Source organism: Rhinolophus ferrumequinum, chromosome 14 (genome assembly GCF_004115265.2).
Source record: "Rhinolophus ferrumequinum isolate MPI-CBG mRhiFer1 chromosome 14, mRhiFer1_v1.p, whole genome shotgun sequence".
Lineage (NCBI taxonomy): Eukaryota > Metazoa > Chordata > Mammalia > Chiroptera > Rhinolophidae > Rhinolophus > Rhinolophus ferrumequinum.
Genome location: NC_046297.1, coordinates 62,835,720 through 62,858,428, shown reverse-complemented (window position 1 = coordinate 62,858,428; position 22,709 = coordinate 62,835,720). Strand labels below are relative to the sequence as shown.

The 22,709-nt window shown below is 46.5% G+C and overlaps 1 protein-coding gene across 3 annotated transcripts; it reads left to right on the top strand.

The window, feature by feature from the left end:
* The first annotated feature begins 16,675 nt into the window (after positions 1 to 16,675).
* LRATD2 (LRAT domain containing 2) lies at positions 16,676 to 22,432 on the top strand. Of its 3 annotated transcripts, none has more exons than XM_033126663.1 (2): positions 16,676 to 17,146; positions 17,704 to 22,432. In XM_033126663.1, exon 2 carries the CDS (start codon positions 17,800 to 17,802, stop codon positions 18,730 to 18,732), a length of 933 nt encoding a protein of 310 aa, XP_032982554.1. In that variant the 5' UTR covers positions 16,676 to 17,146; positions 17,704 to 17,799; the 3' UTR covers positions 18,733 to 22,432. The 3 variants fall into 3 exon arrangements, with proteins under 3 accessions (XP_032982554.1, XP_032982556.1, XP_032982555.1); XM_033126665.1 differs by lacking the exon at positions 16,676 to 17,146 and adding an exon at positions 17,215 to 17,230; XM_033126664.1 differs by lacking the exon at positions 16,676 to 17,146 and adding an exon at positions 17,215 to 17,239.
* Positions 22,433 to 22,709: the final 277 nt, after the last annotated feature.

The window sequence follows — 22,709 nt, the reverse complement described above, 5'->3', positions numbered from 1 at the left end:
GGCGCAGTCCCCTCCCACGTCAATTCTTGTCTTGGCCATGTGACTTGCTTTGTCCAGTGGGACATCAGCAAATGTGATGAAGCAGAGGCTTGAAAAGCACTTATGCATTGGAAACTACCCTTCCTCTTGCTGCTTTCCAACTTAGTCACCAGAAGACCAGACTTGCCTGCTGGACACAAATGGCCCAGCTAAAAGCCAGCATCGTTTACCAGACAGGAGAAGGAGACCATCATAGACCATTTGGCCCCAGTTATGCCACATGAGCAACACCAGAGATCGAGAGACAAACCATCAAGGTGAGTCCCGCCCAAAATGATGACTCCCAGAGTTATGAGCAAATGAAATGGTGGTTCTTTGTTTCATTGAGTTTCGGAATGGTCTGTTACTCAACAATAAATAACTTGCTGCTGAGACCTTTCTGCCACCATGTGAAGAAGGCGAATGTAGGACAAGAAACCATGTAGACAGAAAAGCCCTCGTGTGCCAACCGTGCCAATGATCCCAGCCGTCTGGCTCCGGTAACAGATGTAACATAAAGCCCAGCCAACACCACATGGAGCAGAGATGAAGGTCTGAGATGAGCCCAGCCCTAGTTGCCAATCCACAGATTCATAAACAAATAGACGTTTGTTTAAAGTCAAACTTAAAAAGTCACTAAGTTTGGGGATTGCTTGTTATGCTGCAAAAGTTAACTTATCTAACTTTCTTGAAGATACCCTCTCTGGCCTTTCTCATGAAAGCAATATCTTCCCCATTTTGCCCAATCTGCTATATAAAATTAAGTGCATTCCTAATATCTAATCACTCCTTCTTCCTTGACTACAAAATCCTGATTATGTGACACAGCTAACGCCTTAAAGAGGGATATGAACAATTGAAGGGGTGGACCACATGCCTTCCACTTTCTACCTTCTCCTTTACTGGAACACAGATGTGATGACTGGAGCAACAGCAGTTATTTTGAGACAATGAGTTAAAAAGAAAAGAAACACAGAGATTCCAGACCTGACACTGGTGGACTGCTAAAGCACCACCAATGACCATCTAACTCCCGACGTATTGTTGCACAAGAAAAACAGAAATTTGGTTCCAAGATACCGGTTTAAAGTGTGCTTTTGTTACACACAGCCTAATACAACAGTGTTTCCCCAAAAATAAGACCTAGCCGAACAATCAGCTCTAATGCGTCTTTTGGAGCAAAAATTAATATAAGACCTGGTCTTATAGTAAAATATAGTAAAATAAGACCGGGTCTTATATTAATTTTTGCTCCAAAAGACGCATTAGAGCTGATTTTAATATAATATAATACAGTATAATATAATATAATATAATATAATATAATATAATATAATATATAATACCCGGTCTTACTTTACTATAATATAAGACCTGGTCTTATATTAATTTTTGTTCCAAAAGACGCAGAAGAGCTAATTGTCCAGCTAGGTCTTATTTTCGGGAAAACAGGGAATCTTAAGAGAAATTACTTGAGTTAGGCTTCTTTCACTTGGGACAAAGAAGAATCCTGACTAGTGATTGGCCTTTCCCCTGGGGTGTCCTCTGACCACGTCTGTGCTCCATACCTTAATGTATACACTACTCCCCCTTTCTTTCAAGCTCATGCATAGACACAAAGTTATTTCACCTTAAAATAGAGGAGATAGGTGGATATTTTCAAAAAGTGTTTTATTAAGGCCCAAAAATAAAACACAAAGAAAATAATTACAAAAATATAGAAACAGCATGAAATTGTCCTGTTTCTATCACTTTTGACCCGAAAATCACCAAATAAGCTTTACGATCCCTCACTCCAGTCTCTAAGACGGTGTTTCTCAAAAGCAGTCTCCTGACCAGAGGAAACAGCCTCCCCTGAGAACTTGTCAGAATGCAAATTCTCAGGCCCTCGCTGAAACCTACTGAATATGAAATTTTGGGGGGGTGGCTCATAATAGGTGTTTTAAAAAGCCCTGCAGGTGGCTCTGATGTAGCCAGGGTTTGAGTGCCAGTACTTAGGTTAATTACTTGCCATTTTCTGGTAGACAATTCAGCTCCTTTTTTTCTCGGCAGTGTTAGGTAGAGCTTAGGGTTTGGAATCAAAAAGAACTTGGTGTCATATTGTGACTCCGCCACATTCACTGTGACATCTTGGGCTAGTTGATGAACCCCTAACTCCTTGGGGTCCTGATTCCTTCCCAGGTAAGATGGGACATTACCTGATGGGATAGCTTAAGGATCAGATGAGACAAGACCTACAAAATGCCTACCCACTCCCTGGCCCAACGCAGATACTAACGTCAGATAGTTTTCCTTTCAAAGTCTGCATCTCAGCTCTGTGGCCACAGGTCAGTCCAGCAACAAATGTTTGGTATATGCTGCCATCCTATTTTCAAAATTAAAAACAAGTTCCCTAAGTCCAGTTCGAATCTTCCAGTACTCCTAGATACTCCCACTTCAGCCAGGTGTCGTGATGAAGAGTCCGGCTTATTTCTTAGCTGATATACTGGAATTACTGACACTCATCCCTCCCCGGTAGTTGATCTGGCCATTCCTGGCTGAGGTTAAAGGAGTTGCTCTCCTCTCCTCTAGAGTCTTTCCATCCTCTCACCTCCAAGGCTCTTGCGTCCATCCATGTCTTTCCACCGAACCATGAACAGCCTTTGACCATGTCATAAACACTCTAAGAGTTAATCACGCTCAGAAACAATCATTTGCTCAGAGGAACCAATTCAGCAACCAAGTGTAAGACGGACACCTGATGACATAGCTTGTTTTTGTATGGTTTTTTTTCAGCTTCTTATTTTGAGTAAGGAACCCAAATACATGATTAAAAGATGCAAATATTATAAAAGAGGATGTCATGCAAAGTTATTTTCTTGCCTACCTCTGGCACGTAGATCTGTATTCAGAGGCAGCCATGTTTACCAGCTTTTTGGATAAACTTCCAGAAATAGTCTATATGCGGAAAAACATTGAGAAAAAAAGCAAGAATGTATATATATACATTATGTGGGGACAGAGCCAGGAGAGCAGTTTCCAGGCTCTCGGCCTCACGTGGAAAGGTGCTCACTCGGGTAGTAAATGGCCATCAACTGTGATTGGATGGCCATCAGCTGTGGCTAGTTGGCCGTCAGCTGTAACCAGTGAGCCATTGGCCACTAATATAACTGCCGTGGCTAGGCTAGCAGAAAATCGGGGGCTAGCAAGAAGATGGTGGCTGGCAAGTGCGGATTGCAGTTAAGAGGGTGGGTTGCGGATAGTGTGGCTCCTGCTTCCTGTGTCTCCAACCCAGCCTGTGGGATCTTAGTCCATCCCTCCCCTTAGTTACAGATGGGAAAAAGGGGACCCAGGCCTAGGCTCAGGGGCGTCCCGAAAGGAACATGGACAGCAGTATAGCCTGGAATTGGGTCTAGGGTAGCTGGCACTGCTGAACCAACATCAAACATGCGAACACAAGTTTCCTGGCATATTTCCTTAATCGTGCCCAGGGATTACAGAGGTACTCGAAGACACCCAGCTTCTCTCTGGAACTTTCCAAATACTATAGCCAGAGTCGTGGCCACTTTCATGTCTGAGTTTCCACACGCACAGGCACACAAGAGTCCCCCACCTCTGCACCCAGGCATGTCCTTCCACCTTTAACTCTGGGCCGCATCGTGACCTCTAGATGAAGTCTTGGAGAAATGAGCCTGAGGATAACTTGTCAAGCCTGTGATTCCGCAATAGGGCAGGGAATCTTTCCTGACTTCTGCAGGTAGGGGCTTATATCACAGCATGAAATTTGTTTACTCTTATCTCAGCACACAAGAACAAATTATCCCACCTTTGTTATAAATCCAGCAGCCGTACCTCTGCATGAATCTCCAGCACACTCTACTTGGCTGACTGTTCCCTTTTGCTTGCTGCCTTTCCCTGGCTTCAGGCTCGCGGCGTCGTCAGTCTCACTAAAGGACTCACTGGCTTTCTTTCATCTTTAGAGATAACAGAGGAAAAAAAAAAAAAAGAGCAGCCAGAGTCACTGCTGCCACAGAGACCCCACCATCTAGGGTGTCTGTCGTCTCTCCCAGCTGAATTGCAATGGCTCCACTCCCCAGAAAGATCCACTGAGACACAGGGAGATCTGTCCTGGGAGACCAGACCTTACAGCCTTTTAGGGCCTCCTGTACACTCATCCCATCCAAGATGGTTAGTAGGAACAGACGACCCTGCCTGAGTGGGGGGAGGAACCTGTCCGAGTGGGTTTTAAATGGCCTCAGTAGCCATGTAAATAACGTGGACCAGGCAGGGGAAGGGGAAACCCTCCATACAGGTAACAGATAAGTTAGCCATCGAAGCAAACATCCTCCGCCTGGATGCCTAAGCCTCAAAAACAATAAGGATGGCCTGGGGAGGTTTTGTTTGTTTGTTTTTTAATCATGAACAACAGCTACAATAGCTAGGGAGCCCTTACCTTAGAGTGCTAGGTTCCATTGAGGCTGAGGTTCGCTGTGTGCTCTGTGGGGACAGAGCCCCAAAAAGCAGTTTCTAGGCTCTCAGCCTCACATAGAAAGGTGCTGGCTCAGGTAGTAAATGGCCATCGACTGTGATCAAATGGCCATCAGCTGTGGCTAGTTGGCCGTCAGCTGTAACCAGTGAGCCATTGGCCATGAATATAATTGCCGTGGCTAGGCTAGCAGGAAAAGGGGGAGCTAGCAAGAAGATGGTGGCTGAGCCTGCAAGCAGCGCAGTGAGGGTTGAGAATTGTGTGGCTCCTGGTTCCTGTGTCTCCAACCCCGCCACCAGCGAGAATATAGGGGTGTGACTCCCCTACCTATGGTTCCGTGGGTGTTCCTTTTTGGCCTCACCATGTCCTGCGTTCTTATGTGGGGAGTAGGACCAGAGACCCCACAGGCCGTCCTGCATGACACATGGCGAAGTCGGCAGGATCCCCTGCACTACAGCTCCCACCCTCCAGTTATATTATGGATTGCTCACAACAGCCCCTAAAGGGGTATACTGTTAAGACTAGGGAATTGAAGCACAGAGAGGTTAAGTGATTTGCCCATTTGTCACACAGGTGTAAGTGAGACAGGAGAGTAAGTATGGTTGCTAGGTCGAGGGGGGTGGGGGGTACCTGGTGGAATAAACAAAAAAGCAGCCATATTCTGAAAGTCCAGACCCTGGAAATTCTCCTTTACCCCAGGACAGAGACAAGAGGATATGCCTTGAGGTTAATAAATAATCTCAAATCCCTTCTGGCCGGACAAAGGAGCAGATCTGATAGATAGGAATGGGTTGGTTCATTAATCCCTTCAGGATGAGCAAACAGGACAAACCTGATGGATGAATTCCATTAGAAGGCCCCAGCCCCCTCCCCCAAGCAGGCAAGGGAAGGTATAAAAGTAAGAGCTTTTGCCTCAGTCACTGGGCACCCCCATTTGGGATCCCCTCCCGCTCAGGAGCTGCCACCTCTTCTCCTGCCTCTAATAAACTATCTTCCTTTACAACGTTTTGCCTCTCCCTGGTCCATGTTTCCATTCTTCGGCTTCCTGAGACAGGATCCCGGCCGACACCCAGAAACTGTTGGCAGATCCCACAACATTTACATCATTTGGGGACTCACAGAGAAATATTCCTACTTCATAAGCCGCAGAGCTTGATGAAAAAGTGGTCAGACTTCACAGCCTATATTCTAATTCAGTGCTTCCTGTGCTTTAACACACAGGAGTATCCCCTGGTGTCTGGGTTAAAATGCAGATTCGGATTCAGCAGGTTGGAGGTGGGACCTGAGGCTGCATTTCCAACAAGCTCGGCTTGCAGGTGAGGCCCATGCTGCTAGATCACACTTGGAGAAGCAAGGGTCAGTCTGACTCGGCCCCACAAGAGGAATGTGGACACCTCTGATGATGCATGCTTTGTTACCTGTCCACAGAGAAAGAACGGAAATTGGAAGCGAGCCACTAGAAATTTTATAACTATTGGGCAGTTATTTCTGTCTGCGAAATGTAATAACGACAATAAACATGGGGCTTGTACATCATTGGATTACTTTTACTTCGTTCTCCTAGTAATTGATATCAGTGTTATTTTACAAAGGTATCAGTCGCCCAAAAGTTGGAAATTGTAAACAAAACAAGCAAACAAAAACAGTCTGGTCCTTCCCCACAGATAATTTGGAAATCGCTTCACTAAAACGTCTACACTGTATTGGCTCCCTAATAGATGGAGAGTCCAGGACCATGGTGTGCGTGCGTGCGTGTGTGTGTGTGTGTGTGTGTGTGTGTGTGTGTGTGTGTGTATCTTCAACCACTTCCATTCTCATTTCCTAGAGCTTCTATTTCCCTTATGGTTTTAGGGGAGTTCTTGCCCCACCTGCAGATGGAGACTGCCACCATAAAACCCTTCCAGTAATAGGAGTTCTGGTTTATCTCTTCCTAGTTTTAGAACTCTGCCAAGTCACTCTATCTCCCTGAGGCTCCCTTTCCTCATCTGTAAAAGAAAACCCACCCACTGGGTGACAACCTGGGATCAAATTATGCAAGCAAAGGGCTTATCACAACACCTGGAACAATCCTTAGTGATCAATAAAGACCAGATACAATTATTATTAGGGAAAAATAATCTGCAAGAAATAAATTCATGTCAGGCATTCGACTCCCTCAGCATCGGAGATAAAATTTTCGAGAAAATGCTCCTGACACTCTTCTTTCTAGGTTCTGGGAAGGCCGGGTACTCTGCTTCTCTTCACAAAATTAAATATTTCTTCTTCATCTTAGTACAGTTGGAGCCCAATTTCTTACCAAAGTCTCCAACTACAGTGAAATTTTAATTTCAACCGGTAGGCAAAATAGTGCCCCAAGGCACAGCAAGTTGTCTGATCATCAAGCAAAAATGTAATTATTTTCATTCTGCTCCAGAAATTTAGGCAGGTGAGTGAACTAACAGAGTTTAGAAAGATTTTCAATAACAAGGGAGGAAACAAGGCAGGTTTTATTTAACCTTCAGTTAAGCAGAAATCCAGTTAACTAGAGATCTTCCAGGCACACTGTTTCCCAGTTAATGACTGTTAGAATCTGCTGGTAATCATTTACATAATGACTCCGGAGGCCTGAGCCCATAGGGCCTGTGGGCCCTGGAAGGAAAAGGGCTGAAGACAGAATCAGTAAATGTTGATCTAGTCCTTGACAATTTGAGCAGGAATTTGTAAATCACCAGGTGAGGGTTTTGCCTGGTGGGAAGGGGAATCTTTTTGACCTTGCCAAAATGGCTGGTGTCTTCATGCTCAGATTGGTGTCGTGTTTAAGTGCCGGCAGGGATGTAGTGATTTCTTGCGGCACACTGAAATCCAACTTATTTATCTTAGTCGGCATGTCCCCAAAGATCTACTGACTCAGACCCTCCTGTGGTAATATATTCATTCGTCACATTAGTCAGGGTCCCCAGGTTGTTTCTTCCCCCATCTCCCTGGGCTGTCCTTATATACTAGAAAGTTCCAAGTTCCTGATCCAGTGAGGCCCATCTTCTACCAGTCTGTTTCTGAAATCATGGGTGTGCTAACTTCTAAGAAATATGTCTAAAACCCTTGGGCTAGCTGCTCTGGGGAAAGCATGCCCCATCCAGAGGAGGAGGAAGAGGAAAAAGAAAAAATGAATGGCTGCCTTTGCCTACCAAGACGGTCGTTCCTGTTGTTCTTTGTGACTTCAATGTAACAAATAGTGGAGTGCCAAGGTGCCATGTCCAGTGGGGTTTAGATGCAGATCTGCCCAGGTTCATTTCCTCTTGGTTGGTGGACTTGTCAGCTGTGTGATAGGGACAGGTCACTAGTCCCTAACTTTCCCAAGCTATAAAATGGGTATTAGGATAATAATAGAATGTGCCCGATAAGGTGTCAGGAGGATTAACCAGGTAATCATTACAAATAGGTAACACAGTATCTAGCATGGAATAAGTCCTTCTGCTATCTCAGAGACAAGACCTCATCTTTTTGTCGGTTTGCAGTGAAGAGTAGCATAATCTGCTACCCTGAAATATTGCATTTTTGGCACAAGGATTATCTTGAGTTGAAGTCAATTGAGAAGAAGCAGATATAAGAAAAGCCCTCTGCCCTCTCCCTGTCTACCTGAAAACAGAACATAAACTTCCCTTGTTGAGGTTTCACCTCCACCACTTCCTGTATGAGGAAGAGGGTAACCACCCTAGCATTGGAGACAAGAGGGCCCTGAGAAATAGTCTACACAAACAAACCTTACTAACTAGCCGTTGTTTACCATTAGTTTGCCCACATATTTGCCACCACTAGAAGCTCAAAATCCTTTTTCTTGCCTCATCATTTCTCTACAAAATTTTTGTTGTTTGCTAAAATGCCATATAAGGCCAAGTTCAAGCCACCCCTTTGATCTACTCATCACAGAGTGCTCCCATGTATGTACACGGGATGCACATGTTCATAAACTTCCCTTTCTTTTTCTCTTGTTCATCTGTCTTGTCATTTGAGGGCCACAGATAAAGAACATAAGATAGGCAGAGCAAAACTATTGTTCCTCTCCTATAACAGCTATGCACAGAGTGGCTGTTCAGTTTGCAAAAGCTAGGTAAGCTCAGCTTATATGCCTATAATTTTGGCTCCGTCTCTACATATCCCTTGTCTGACATCTCCGACTACTCTTAGGACTCTTAAGGAAAAGGCCTAATACGAGGCACTCATTAATCCATTACTTCAAAGATACTTACTAGATATGTACTAAGTTGATCAGTAGATGCCAGTTGGTGTGATGGGGCATGAGCATGCACAGGGCAAGACTGGGTTTTAGTCCCTTTGGATAGCAAGTGAGAACCATGAGTGACATAAAGTAGGTATTCAAGGATTCCTGGGACTGGACTGCCAGGCACAGGGGTGACTGCCTCACGGCAGTGGTGGACATTCAGCCCCGGCTACAGGGACCAGGACAGGGCTGGACCAAAGGTACATCTCACCATGGAAGAAAGGGAGAACTCCATCCCATCTTTCTCTCGCGCAGTCCGGTCAGGTGAATTCATTGGACAAACTGGAAATCAACCCCCGATGCTACGAACGGTAACAAAACCCTTTCTTGATATTTGTTCCCCTTAATAGACCCTTATTGTTTTCTTCTTCTTCTCCTTCTCCTTCTTCTTCTTTTTTTTCTATTTCTTCTCCTTGATCCATTCTATTTCATCAGCCTCCTCCTGCTTTCACTTAACACCTTGGTTTTGTGAACTAAGGTCATATTGAAAGTCAAAATCAGTTTTTGAAGAAGTGTTTCTCTTGACCCTTACGGAATGAGAATATTGGGCTAATACAAAGAAGGATCCATTTACTCAGTACATATTTGTTAAGCATCTGATGTGTGCAGGACGCTGCACTGGACAATGGGGTAGAACAGTGATACATCAAAGTCTGGGCTCCTGGAGAGACAGGTAAAAATGAGTACAGAAGCAAATACAGTCACTATCGATGGCAGCGAGTGTTCTGCAGGAAACCAACAGGCTGAGGACGTGGGAGGTGGCGAGCCAGCTAGTTGTAGTTCGCAGATCCCTCTCTAAGGATTTGACTTAATGGAAGGCATTAACAATGCAAAGAATTTAGGTTTGTGAAGAGTGGGATGCAAAACATTCAGGCCCAGGGAACCCTCATGCCAAGACCTGAGGCAATCCTGAGCTTGGTGTGGACAGGGAACCAAGGACTGCTGTGGCTGGGGCATAGTGGGCCATGGGAAACTGGGAGGAGAGGGGCCAGAAGGGTGGTGAAGAGGCAGACTTATGAATGAATGCAAAGGTGATAGGTGATGGCTTCATCACACCTGGATGGGCCCAAAAGGAATGTGGGGTGTGAATACAAAGGAACTCAGCCATATTGGTTACTGTCTGGGCAAGATGGACGGCAAGAGGTGACCGCGACGCCCTGGCATGATCTTATATTTGACTCTTGGCTCTGCAAATCACTAGCTGTGTGGCCACAGGGAAGATGTTTACATTTACGATTCCTCTGCTTTCTCATCCGTAAAATGAGGATAATAATAACGCCCACTCCATTGGTGAGGATTAGAAGAGTGAGCACATACAAAGCTCTTGGAATGATGTTTGATACAGTCAACAGTCCACGTATGTTAACTGCTACCATCGTATGTATTTGTGTTATTACCACTTTCATGCATTCTGTCATCTGAGGTGTGATCCTCAAGCTGGAAGTCTCAAAAACTCGACTCGGTCAATCCACTGAAAGTGGACAGACCCAGCCCATAGAGTCAAGATGAGGAAAACCAGCTCTCCAGCTTACTGACTGACGAAAGGAAGTGTAACCATCAGGTCAATCCGTCTTTTTTATAAGCATGTCTATCTGAGAAGCCAAATGCCTCTCAGAAGGCTGACGAGTTAACAGGGAGTAGAGGGAAGAAGAACATGCTCGATAACCTTCATGGTGGGTGTCCTGCTCTGTCAGCCTCATCCACCTCCATTATACTGGGAATTCCTCGTCCACAGATCCAACTCTCAAGTGTGTGTCGGGGGCTATCAGCTTGAAACTGGAGGTGCTGAAAACACACCACCCAGGGAGGCCCCTTCAACCGTTCACTGGCTTTTCCTGGAGATTTACTGTCCTTGGAAGAGACATTTAGTCTTTAGGTATTGTCTTGGGCAGCTCCGGCTGCCGTAACAAAATACCACAGACTAGGTGACTTAAACAACAGACATTTTGTTTTATTACACTTCTGCAAGGCCAGGATCAGAGTGCCAGCAATGGTTGGTTCTGGTAAGAAGCTTCTTCCTGGTTTGTAGATGGCCACCTTCTCACTGTGTCCTCACAAGGCAGAGAAAGGAAGCTCTGGTGTCTTTTCCTCTTCTTCTAAGGGCGGTAACCCCATCATGGGGACTTCCCTTTCATGGCCTCACCTAAACCTAACTATGTCCTAAAGGCCCTGCCGGCAAATACCATCACATTTGGGGTTAGGGCTTCAACATAGAAATTTTTAGGGGGGCAAAAAATCCAGTATGTAACAAGTATGTTCCTATCTTTGGAACTTGCTGATACATTTGCATATCTTTGCTCTTAGCCTTATAGGAAAGATGAGGTCACTGAACTCTTGCCCTCAACATTCCAAGAAGTAATATTCCTTGAAGACAGAGATGCAAGGTTTAATGAAAAGAGTTACAAGAGCCAAATGCAAAGCAAATTACACGTATGCACGTGTAATTCAAATTTTTATAGTGGCCACATTAAAAAAAGGAAAAAGAAATAGGTACAGGTGATATTAACTTTAATAATATACTTTGTTTTACTCATAGACCTAAAATATTATACTTTCAACATATAATCAATATGAAAAAGTGACTAAGATATTTACTTTTTTTTACTGACTTGGAAATTGGTGTACATTTAACCTTTATGACATTTCAATTCAGATGAGCTACAGTTCAGGTGTTCGACAGCCACACGTGACTAGCAGCTACCATGTTGGGCAGGGTGGAGCAATAATTTCTTGGTGAACTGAGCTGTTCCTGGGCCCGCCTTCTTAACCATTCTGAAACTCAACTGCCTAGTACAGTGCCTGGCGAACCACAGGTATTTCATGAAATTTATAATTCCTTTTCCCAGCTTTAAATTGCAAGTTAATCCTATACCATAAAGCTATTGTGAGGATGAACAGAAGTGGCTCATGCAAAGTCCTTCTGTGTTTTTATATAACTACAATGTATCGAGCCTAGCATGTACCGTCAAGTACCGTTCTAGGAGCTGGGGATACCTCAATGAACAAGGATCCCTGATTTCATAGAGCTTATAGTCTAATTGGGAGAGATGATAAACAACAATAAATTAGTAAATTATATGGGATACTGAAAGGCGGTAAATGAATCGATTGATAGGGATATAGAGCGGGAAAGATGTTAAGTGTATGGACGAGAGGACACTTGGGATTTTAAATAGGGTTATCAGGGAAGGCTCACCAACAAGCTAACATCTGAGTGAAGACTTTAAGAGCACGCCATGAAACTATCTGGGGGAAAAGTATTCCGGGCAGAAGGAACAGCAAATGTTAAGGCTCTGAGAGAGAAAAGCATGCTCACCATGGGGAGGAATAGCAAGGGGCCTGGGAGACTGGAGGTGTGAGTGAGGGGGTGTCAGAGAGGTAATGCGGGAGTGCAGACCGGGGCCCTGAGGGCTGTTTTAGGGCCTTTGGCCTTCTCCAAGGGAGATGGGGAACCATGGAGTATTTGAGCAGAGGAGTGACCTGGCTTGGCTCACAGTCTCACAGGATTGCTGGGGCTGCTGTGTGGTGAACAGACAATAGGGGGTGAGTGCTCTATGGGGATCCGTTGGCCCCAGGCCTAGAAGTGGTTTGGGGAAAGCAGACAAATTGACCACCCAGATTTGTTGAGCCCCGTGTCCCAATTCCTGGGTGGTTGCTATGCCTGATCTGTCCTGCAGAGAGCTGTGCTGAAAAAATGTCTTCTTCCCTCACGTGGGAGTTCTTCTTCCAGGAAGCAAGAGGAACGCCCGAGGAAAGAAAAGGAGGTTGGATTTGCTCTGCCCAAGCTTCTCCCATTATAGTGGCCTTGTCTCCTCTCGATCTCATCCTCCCCTTCTTGCACAAGGAGTGCAAAATAAGATTCTTAGAATTTAGATTTTTTTCTTGAAATCCCTACATCTGGATTTGCAGATATGCCAATATTTGGATTTGTCAAGCTGTAATTTAAGCCTGTCTCTCCCCAGGAACCGCCTGGTAGAATGCATCTTTCATGAGGCTTCTGCAGGCGCTAGCTACATGCTCAGACTCAGTAGCACAAATCAAACTTGGGTTCGACCTCAGCAATATGATGTCAGGGGCCTCCTAAAAGAGCAAGCCTCTGGGAGAGACTGGCCTCGGTATTTTCTCACGGGTGAGCCCTCTTCCAGGAAAGGATTCAAAACTGCCTCACAATTTAGCCATGACATGAATGCATGGAGGGCTGATGGTGTCGGGTAGGTGACAGCCTCAGACCCCTTCTCAGGGCATCTCTGTCACCCTCACTTATAGGTCAGACTAGCGCTGGCCCAGCCTGCTTGAGAGAGCCTGCTCTGGTGATCTGAGGGGAAAAGCAGATAAAATACAGAGACCAAAGGAAAGGATGCCACTTCAGAAGCCCCTGGGCTCCCTTCGTTAATCTGAAGGTTTAGGAGAAACACAGCCCAAGCCCAAGACAGGCCGGCTGGGAAGGTGGAGAAAGCAGCTGCAGGATAGTTCCTCTCCAAGGGGAGACGGCCCAACCCTCACCTCTTACGTGAGGAGTACGATTAATAAAGGGGGAAAAAAAAATGCCCGAAGCAGGTTTCCCAGTATAAGGGAGGTATTATCTTTTGTATTGGCTGGCCCTGGTTATGCAGCTGCTGCTATATGTATAACCTGGAAACGGAAATGGGGGCCTTGTAAGAGTGAGATGTGGACAAAAACACCTGACTCTCCTATTCCCTTCTTTTCTGTTCCACCCCGGCAACGGCCTCAGCTCTGAGTCCATGAAACTCTTGGTCAGGGAAGGCAATGACCAGGACAGGGAGGCAGCCAGGTAGGGCAGCCAGCTGTCCCAGTTTGCTGAGGACTTTGAGTTCTAAAACCAGGATAGTCCCAGGCAAACCAGGACAAGTTGGTCACTCTCCAACCCAGCCCCTGGTCCTCAGGCTGGCCAGTGGCTGAACAAACACATATGCTGGTGATCCTGACGCAAGGTGACACAGCATGGAGCCAGGCAGATGGGGATTTGAATCCAGGTCCTCCCACGTAGAACAGGCCAGATTCACATCGCTGGGCTTTTGTATTCTTACCTACTGGTAGGAATGTAAAAAACAGGATGGGTATGATTTAGTAAGAGGATGCCCACAACACATGGTCAGGCTTTTGCTCCCGCATTAAGACCGTCATGTGGCTCTTACACGCTGTATAAATAGTGCTTGGCATCCACATCGCCTTTAGGATTTCAAAGGTGCTCCCGCATATACTGTCTCATTCGAGGATTCACAGTGAGGCAAGAAGTATCAACGGCCCCACTTTACAGACTGGGAAAGGAGGCTCAGGGTAGAGGAGAAACAGCTCCAAGGTCATGTACTTCGCAAACAGGACTCCTACCTGGGACATCTGTTTCCATTCTGCCACCTCACCCCTCCTCAGGTATCGACAAAACCCCCGGAGCGGGTAACAGGCGCAGGGAAGTCTAGTTCCCCAGTCTAAGGGAAGTATGAAGGAACCTGTTTCCCAGCAAACTCACCAGCTATCTGCTGCTGCCATGGGCCTGGGGCCCTGCCCAGGGGACAGGCAGAGTTCCAGATTGCCTAATCACATAATTCCGCCCTCGTGCTCCTGTTTTGTACATTCTTGGAGCTAATCATCTAAACCGAGATCTCTACCACACATGCACACTCAGTGCCCATGTCTCATCAGGTAGAAAATGTCAATTTTCCATTATTCCCCACGGTCCCGGGCAGGAATACTGTGTGAGTCACTGACTGGCATTCCACACAACTTGTTTTGATTGGGTGCCTTCTCTGAGGAGGTATGTGCGTTGTGACACTTGGGTCACTGATAGGGGATAAGGTTACAATATGGCTGAGAATTCAAATCCAACTGGCTTTACTGTGGCTGGTCTTTGGGGAAGGTGCCTTCGGGGCTTTGACCTTTGGTCACTAGGCTCCATCTGTGTGGAATGCCTTTCTGCCTCACAGCCTGGCCTTCTATGGGGTCCTGCCTCCTCTCTCATCCCTTTACAGTCCGTTTTTCACAGGGCAGCCAGACTGACAAACTTAAAGCCCCAAAGCTTCCCCACCTCTCCAACTACAATTAAATAAATAGAGGCAGGCATTTCCATAGGTGCAGATAAGCTAACATAGTGATTCTAACAAAGGTCTGTAACCTTCAGTCCAACAGTCATGACAAACAGTTGTTAGGAATACAGTGTTGCTTTAGGCCCAGTCCAAAGGTTATTTTGCCCAGTTTTAACATTCTGAAGGTTTGAGGAGTAAGACTGCAAGGCAGTCCCTTTGGGATGACAGCTCTGATTCTAGTTTGAAGTAGCTCTGTTTATATTATTTTTCACAGTGGTTTCCTTAGTAGATCCTTGTCCCAGAGTGAAGGCTGCAAACTGTCATACTACATCCTTCTAGGGATTCTCCTATCACTAGCCAACCTACCCAGTGGCTGACGTCAGCAAAGGTCTCCCAGTCTAACAGACATGGGATGACTAGCCTTTGCCTTTCTAAGCCTAACTCCTCCCTGCAAAATGGGTACCTACATGAGTTCACAGGGTACTGACAAATACCATTCGGGTAACAGCAGCTCCCTGAGCATGTGTTACCAAAAGATCAAAAGGTATTGGGGGGGGGCACTCATCTGGTCACACTTTCCTAAGGCTGGTCTGATGAAACTTAAATTTAATCTGCCCAGCAGGTACACAGAAGTCTCCTTTTGGTCTAACACACAGTGATCTTAGACTTGCTGAAGGACCACCTACCATCACAGCTCTGCCAATATTGATTGTTCAGGCTCAAAAGTACACAGTGAATTGATTTAGTTTTTCTGAAACTGAAAAGGATCAGAGTAGTGTTAGTACATTTCTGTTTCCACTGATTGGTATACACACTGAATAAATAATAGTGTTACCTGGAAAAACTTAGTCAAAAGAAACAGTGATGGAAAATAGGGTTAAAAGAGGTCTTGAGTTGCATTCGTAATTCCATCTAGCTTGTCTATTGTCAAACTTCCACCTCCACACATATCTATGTGGTTTTGTTTGTTTGTTTGTTTGTTTTGCAAACACAAAGAAAGAACACTTTGGTAGCCTACATCTTAGATACAAAAAAACGAAACCAGCCTGGAGAGGGGAGGAAGTGTCTTCTGGAGGTGTAGGTTAATAAGCAATACTCCTCCCCTGTCACTTCCTTCTGTAAATCAGCAGGAAGGAACTATATCTAACAGGGGCCTCTGCTAATTTGTTCTTAATTTAAGGACAATTAGGCAATTCCTACCTCCCCTGCCCTCAAGAAAAACAACCAGAGCTGAATGCTTCCTCTCACTATGGGACCAAGTAGTAACTCGAAACAATGGAGGTTATGAAATCAACTTTGTGCTCATTTCGAGGGACATCTAATAAACAGAGCGCAGTTCTTGGAAGAAAGCCAGTGAATAAGACTTCCTTCTGTTTTATACTGTTTCTTTTTCTGTGGATTTTTTTTTCCCTACAGCACTCATTCTGAAAATACCTCTAAACGGATGCACTTCTTGAGCCGTCCCAGAAAAAAAATCTCTTCTGTGATCATTGGCAAGAAATAAGTTCTAGGGAAGAAAATAAGTCTGTTTGTTTCCGAATGACTGTTCCTCCTGCTCCAGGTACTGTGGCAAAAAAGAGGCGAAGGAGAAAGAAAACAAACAGCAAACTCTTACTCCCTCTCTCATTTGTATACTGTCAGGTAGCTTTTGCCTTCCAACTTTATAAAGCGCCCAGCTCGGAAAAATGCGAACTGAGCAAGCGGTGTGAACCCCACAGCAGGCCCTTGCTCTAAGAAGGCAAGCGAGTTTCCCCAGTGGCCGCGACTGACACCTGCGGTCAGACTGCCAGCCCAGCCGGCCTGTAGATTATTTACCAGCGGGATTTAAACCCGCTCCAGCGTGGGGGCGTGGCCTGGGCGGAGTCCCGCGGTAGGGGTGGGCGGGGCCGGGCCGGGGATCCCGGAGGCTCTGCGCCGTGTGGGAAAGACCGAGGCTTCGGGAGCGGGCGCCTGTCTCTTTAAATGCCAGGGGCTGCACTCCCGCCCGGGAAGCCCGGAGCCGGATCTACAATCCCGTCCCTCCCGCTCCGGCGCTTGTTGCTCGTCCAGCCTGAGCGGGAGCTGCGACCGCCCGGCAGCTAGTCTGCTTCCTTCTCCTTCTTTTCGCTTCCTACCTTCCCCGAGAGCCGGTAGAGGGGGAGCAGTAGACTCAGCGGGAGGGAAGAGGTGCCTCCCACCTTCAAGTCTGAAGGCTCTACGTAGCCAAGGGGGCAAGACATGCGTCGCTCCCCCCTATCCAGCCTCGCTGCCGCCCACGTCTGGAGAGGAGGAACTGAAAAGCCCACACCTGCAAAGTCACCCTAGAAGTCTCAGGGTGCGGCCTGGGGCCCCTCCCCGTTCCCCAGGGCCTCCACCTCTTGGCGGGTGAGTTTGCGCAGGTAACCTGAGCCAGAGGGCCGGCGCGCGGGGGAGGGGGGAGGGACCAGACCGGAGGAAAAAGCGCCGCAGGTGAGCCAGGTAGGGTGGCTCACCTGCTCGGACCGTGCTGTGCGATCCTTGCCGGTTTCTTCGGGGCAGGAGGCGGGGTGGGGGTGGGGTGTGTCGGTCTCAGGGACTAACTTAAGGGCCCTAAGGAGAAAGGGGCGTTAGGAATTTGGAGACTGGAGTAAAGTTTCTCTTCCTTACCCTCTCCTGCCTGGGCTTGGCAGGTAGGGCGCTGGCGGAAGCGGTAGGAGCTGCTGCTGATGCAATGGGCATTTGCCGGAGCGAGATGAAGGGCTGGGGGCGGGGGAGAGCTAGAGTTGCCGGCCTCCTGTGACCATGACCCTAGAGGTGGAGAAATGAGGGAAGGCTCACTACATCCGAGACTCCCCTTAGAATGATTCCAGGTGCTCCACCCGATCTTTTCTTCCTCTTCTTAACAAATCGTCCTTTACGCGGAGACTCTCCTATATGGCTCCCTTGCCTTCCTCTGCCAACAGGTGGTCTCATCCCCTGTCCGGGAACTTGTGCCAATGACCCTAGTGGTGCTTTCTGTTTCTCCCCGTTCGGCGTTGTGAACGTGTGTCCGCAGCGTGATGGGCAACCAGGTGGAGAAACTGACCCACCTAAGTTATAAGGAAGTTCCCACCGCCGACCCAACGGGCGTGGACCGGGATGACGGGCCACGCATTGGGGTCTCCTACATTTTCTCCAATGACGACGAGGACGTAGAGCAGCAACCGCCGCCCCATGGGTCGGATGGCAGTGGCTTGCCTGACCGTGGGGACGGGCTGCCATTGCCCCCACCCCAGCCCTACGATCCGCGGCTGCACGAGGTGGAGTGTTCTGTGTTCTACCGCGACGAGTGCATCTACCAGAAAAGCTTCGCGCCGGGCTCCGCGGCTCTGAGCACCTACACACCAGAGAACCTGCTCAACAAGTGCAAGCCTGGCGACCTGGTGGAGTTCGTGTCGCAGGCGCAGTACCCGCACTGGGCTGTATACGTGGGCAACTTCCAGGTGGTGCACTTGCACCGGCTTGAGGTGAGCAACAGCTTCCTGACGGACGCCAGCCAGGGCCGGCGCGGCCGCGTGGTGAACGATCTGTACCGCTACAAGCCACTGAGCCCCAGCGCGGTGGTGCGCAACGCGCTAGCGCACGTGGGCGCCAAGGAGCGCGAGCTGAGCTGGCGTAACTCCGAGAGCTTCGCCGCCTGGTGCCGCTATGGCAAGCGCGAGTTCAAGATCGGCGGCGAGCTGCGCATCGGCAAGCAGCCCTATCGGCTGCAGATCCAGCTCTCTGCACAGCGCAGCCACACGCTCGAGTTCCAGAGCCTGGAGGACCTGATCATGGAGAAACGGCGCAACGACCAGATAGGGCGCGCAGCGGTGCTGCAGGAGCTTGCCATGCATCTGCATCCGGCCGAACCCGAAGAGGGCGACAGCGACGCTGCGCGGACTACGCCGCCTCTGGAGCGCCCTCCTGCGCGGGGCCAGGATGGAGAGGACCGAGAGGCGGTCGTGCATTGACCCGCGAGCTGAGTGCAGAGCTGTCAGAGGTAGCTGTTTGCAGCAGCCGCTGCCCTCTCCCTCTGACTCCCTCTTCCACCATCTTCTGGGCCCCATTTGGGCTCCTGGGCCATTTGGAAAACCTAGAGTGGGCGAAATGCGCAGCCATCTGTGGCTTGAGCATGTTATCTTGGACAGGAGGAAGAGGGAACAGGTAGGAGCTCTTTGGTTGGGGGCACTTCCTGCCTGCCCCCTCAGTCAGTCTTCCTTTCTGAGATGGGACAAACTGTGGACACGCCTGACACTAATCCCTGCTGGACCTGGGTCCAAAGTTGACTCTTCATATGCACACAGGGGTGGAAAAAAGTTCCAAGTACCAACGCCTGCCATTATTGCCCCTTCCTGCTTCCCTCCTACCTTCGGTTTGGAGGATGCCCTGTACTTAGGCCAGGGTGGGTTTATTGAGGCTCCTGGCCAGCACAGAGAGCTGCTTATCTGCTTCCCCTGTGGAGCTGTGTGTGGGATCCTGGAGGCTGGGGTGATTTATTTTATGGGATTCCTGGGTGCAAGACTGGAGAAACCAGGACCAGGTCTGGGAGCACCAGACCAAAAGCAAACAGCCGCCTGTGAAGTGTAACAAATAGTTGAGTAAATTTGGGCTACAAAACAAAGACTTTGCTACCTCCCTCCCCCCTGGCCCCAAGTAATTCATCTTCTGGAGCTGGCTTCTACCTGAGTCTCCTGCTTCCTCCTCCATCCGCCACTTTCCAGGTTGCAAGTAAATCATTGTCATGGACCAGCTAGGGGAAGGGTTCAGTGATGGTTCTGTTTGGCCGCCTGTGTTTTTTGCCTGTTGCTGTAGGCACTTACAGCTGTGTTGTTTGTTATCTAAGGAGGGACCAGCCCTTTGTGTCTCTGATCTAATTAAACCCGATCGGTTGTGTTCATCTGCAGTCCTGCATGGGGTTGGCAGGTGCCACTCCTAAAGTATCCACTACAGAAGCAGCCAAACAGGGTTGCCCTGGTGGGAATTAATTAGTCAATTACTCCCACTCCCCAGTGAACTCCATTCCTGAACCTTTTTCAAATGGAAGACTTTGGTGGTGGGCCTGTGAATTTTCATTTTTCCTCACCGCCCCTTCCCTCTCACTTTTCTGCTGCTGGTAAAATCTTAGGCTTGAGGCATATTTCAGTAAGTATTTTGGTAGCCACACCTGAGGCACACTTCCAGCTGCAAAGTCCTGTTACATGGCAGCAGTCTCCTTGTTGCTCGGAGAACACCCGTTCGGAATGCTTTCTCAATTACGAGAGGTGACAGCAATCTCAAGTGCCACCTGGTGTAGTCAGTGCTGAGTCTGGTGACGGTCCTGAGGCACAGTTTAGTGACGGTGGGGATCTGTTGGCAGCAGGCTTGCTGATACTATTTGGTTGTGCTGCTGAGCTTCTATTTGCTTTCCTAGGAGACTTTAAAAAAAAAAAAAAGTACAACTTGTCTCTTGTATTCACGTGAGCTCTTTAATTCTGTGGGGCCTCGATCTCAGAAGGCACCTCAGCTGCTCATCGGCGTGGCTCATGCTGTCTCAGAAGTTGCGTGAAGTTGTTCTTTCTCCCGAGAGTCATTAGTGATAACACTGAACCCGCCATTTTGTGACCTAAATCTTAAGAGTTGGAGTAGAATCACACTGGAATGTTCTACAGCCATGGTCATCCTTGGGCCTCCTGCCTAAACAAATGTCTAAACAAAGGCAAGAAGACTTGAAGAATTTTCTCGTACACTTTTTTCAAACTTGGGAGGCAAGGCCATCCTTTTTGAAAAGCCTCCCTAGCACCTCAACATGACATTATTTCATTACAAGGGCATTAGCTATGTTTCCTGTTTGTGTCGGGATCACCAAAGAGGTCCTATTGTTGTGTTTGTTAAAGATGAACCATCCTCAGCCCTAGTCTGCGACTTTCGAGAAACATCAGTGTCCTGCTGGACACGTAGCTCTAGTTTATATAGATCTCACCGCCTTGTGTTTATTTTCTTTTGCTCATAGAAACGTGGAATGAGATACACATGGGTAAAGACATTAAGGAGAGCCTACTCTACCTACAGATTTGGATCTTCTCTTATGCTTAACACAGTAATGAAAATTGAAAGTAATGACCAATGTGCAGACAGCAGGAAGGAAAAAGAGCAAAACAGCGCTGCCCAGCAGCTCTGGGCTAGCTAGCCAACTCTTTTCCGCTTTCCCATCTCTCACCCTTCTTTGCCCTCAAATGGAAAGTGAACGTCAATGGTCACAGAGGCATAGCAGTGCCACCTGTTGTTGCAAATGAACTGCTTTTTGTAAGAAATCTCAATGTGAAGGAAGAACTCCGGTAAGATTTATACCGACAATAGCATTCTGTCTCTAGAGAAGTGGTTTTTGATAACTGGGCTTGAGAATGACCTAGAAGAGGAAATAGGTCTACTGCAAACACTGCTTTCCCATGTAGAGCCAGTGTTTTTACAGGTTACCAGAGAGGTGAAATGTGTAATACTTAGGAAATTCCACTGGAAGATTTCTTAGGGTTATAAAGCTTCAAGTGAAGCAAAAACCAACCAGTGAAGGTGCCAAGAAAAGAGAATCAAAATCAACTCTTGGCTCTTTCCTCAAGATGGCAGTGTTGTGGATAAGTGACTTTTTAATGCCAGGCAATGGCGACATCTGGCACTTTAAAAAATATATTTGTATTTAATGATTTTTATTTCTCTTTAGGATTAAGACTTCAGAATTATTTTTTACTGTGAATTACGGATGTTCTTTGAAGGAAAGAAATAACAATTCTAAAGTTCTTCAGAAGCTCTGGCAGGGCTAGGCAGGACGCCTGACCGGAACGTATGCTAAATGTAGTCAGACAAATTCTATTTTCTTACTTGAGCAACTATTTTATTGAGACTGCTTATGTATGTCAAAGGAGCCCTCAACTTCAGCTACACAACTTTTTGTATTGAAAGAACACAGCTTTTTGTAGTTCTTATTCCACATTTAATTTAAAATAACTTTATAACACTAAAATGCCTAGCAGAAGACTGTACTCCAGACCTTTGAGGAAATTATTAGTTTTTATGAAAAATGACACGTCAGTGGTTAAACTTCTCATGTCTTTGGTGCTTCTGACTCTAATAGCACTACTAGACAACACTACAACCACATGGAAACATATTTTTGGAAGCAAAACTTTAATTTTATACTACATATGCTATGGAGAGTGAAGAAAATTTAAGGACTACTTGTTTTCTATTTTTTTCTTAACAAAATGGAATCCACTGTGTTGAAGACTCTTGATATTATGTGATTGTCTAACCATTTTTTATAAATTAGCATCAAATTTAGTCATGGTCACTGAATGGATTTGTTTGGAAAGTTATATTTTATTTATGATTGTTTTTTTTTAATCAGGGTAACTATAAACTTGACTGGTTATTCAATGTTTCATTATGTTGTTTTGTTCTTAGCTATAATACTTGTAACCCATGGAGAATTACATTGACTAACATAAATTCCACACATGTATTTTATTTCCCATTGAATTGTGTAAATTTTATTTTTGTTGAAGATTGTATGTTAAATCAATGTTATGTTCTTATACCACTTCTTGAGAAGGAGATACTGATTTGAAATTGTATATCATTTCCTTCAAAATGAAGGGCATTGCTTAGTTAAATAAAAGATTGATGACATCTTTTAAACCATTTCCTCTTCACTATGTCTTATTAAAATAAAATCTGTCAAGTCCTTTTGAGAAATGCTATGAGGGTTTCCAATAAACCATCTATTGGTGTTAACTGAATTTTTATTATATATATATACACACACACACACACAGATATATATATATATAATTTTTTTCCCCACTTATATACCTTTTTCTGCCATTTTTGGTCCAAGTCCAAGCTATTCAACTTACCTGCAGTTTATATATATATATATATACACATATATATACACACACACACACACACAAACATA

Bases quoted from the DNA above. Each gene is read 5' to 3' on its own strand.
- LRATD2 (XM_033126663.1), top strand. From the start codon at position 17,800: ATGGGCAACCAGGTGGAGAAACTGACCCACCTAAGTTATAAGGAAGTT.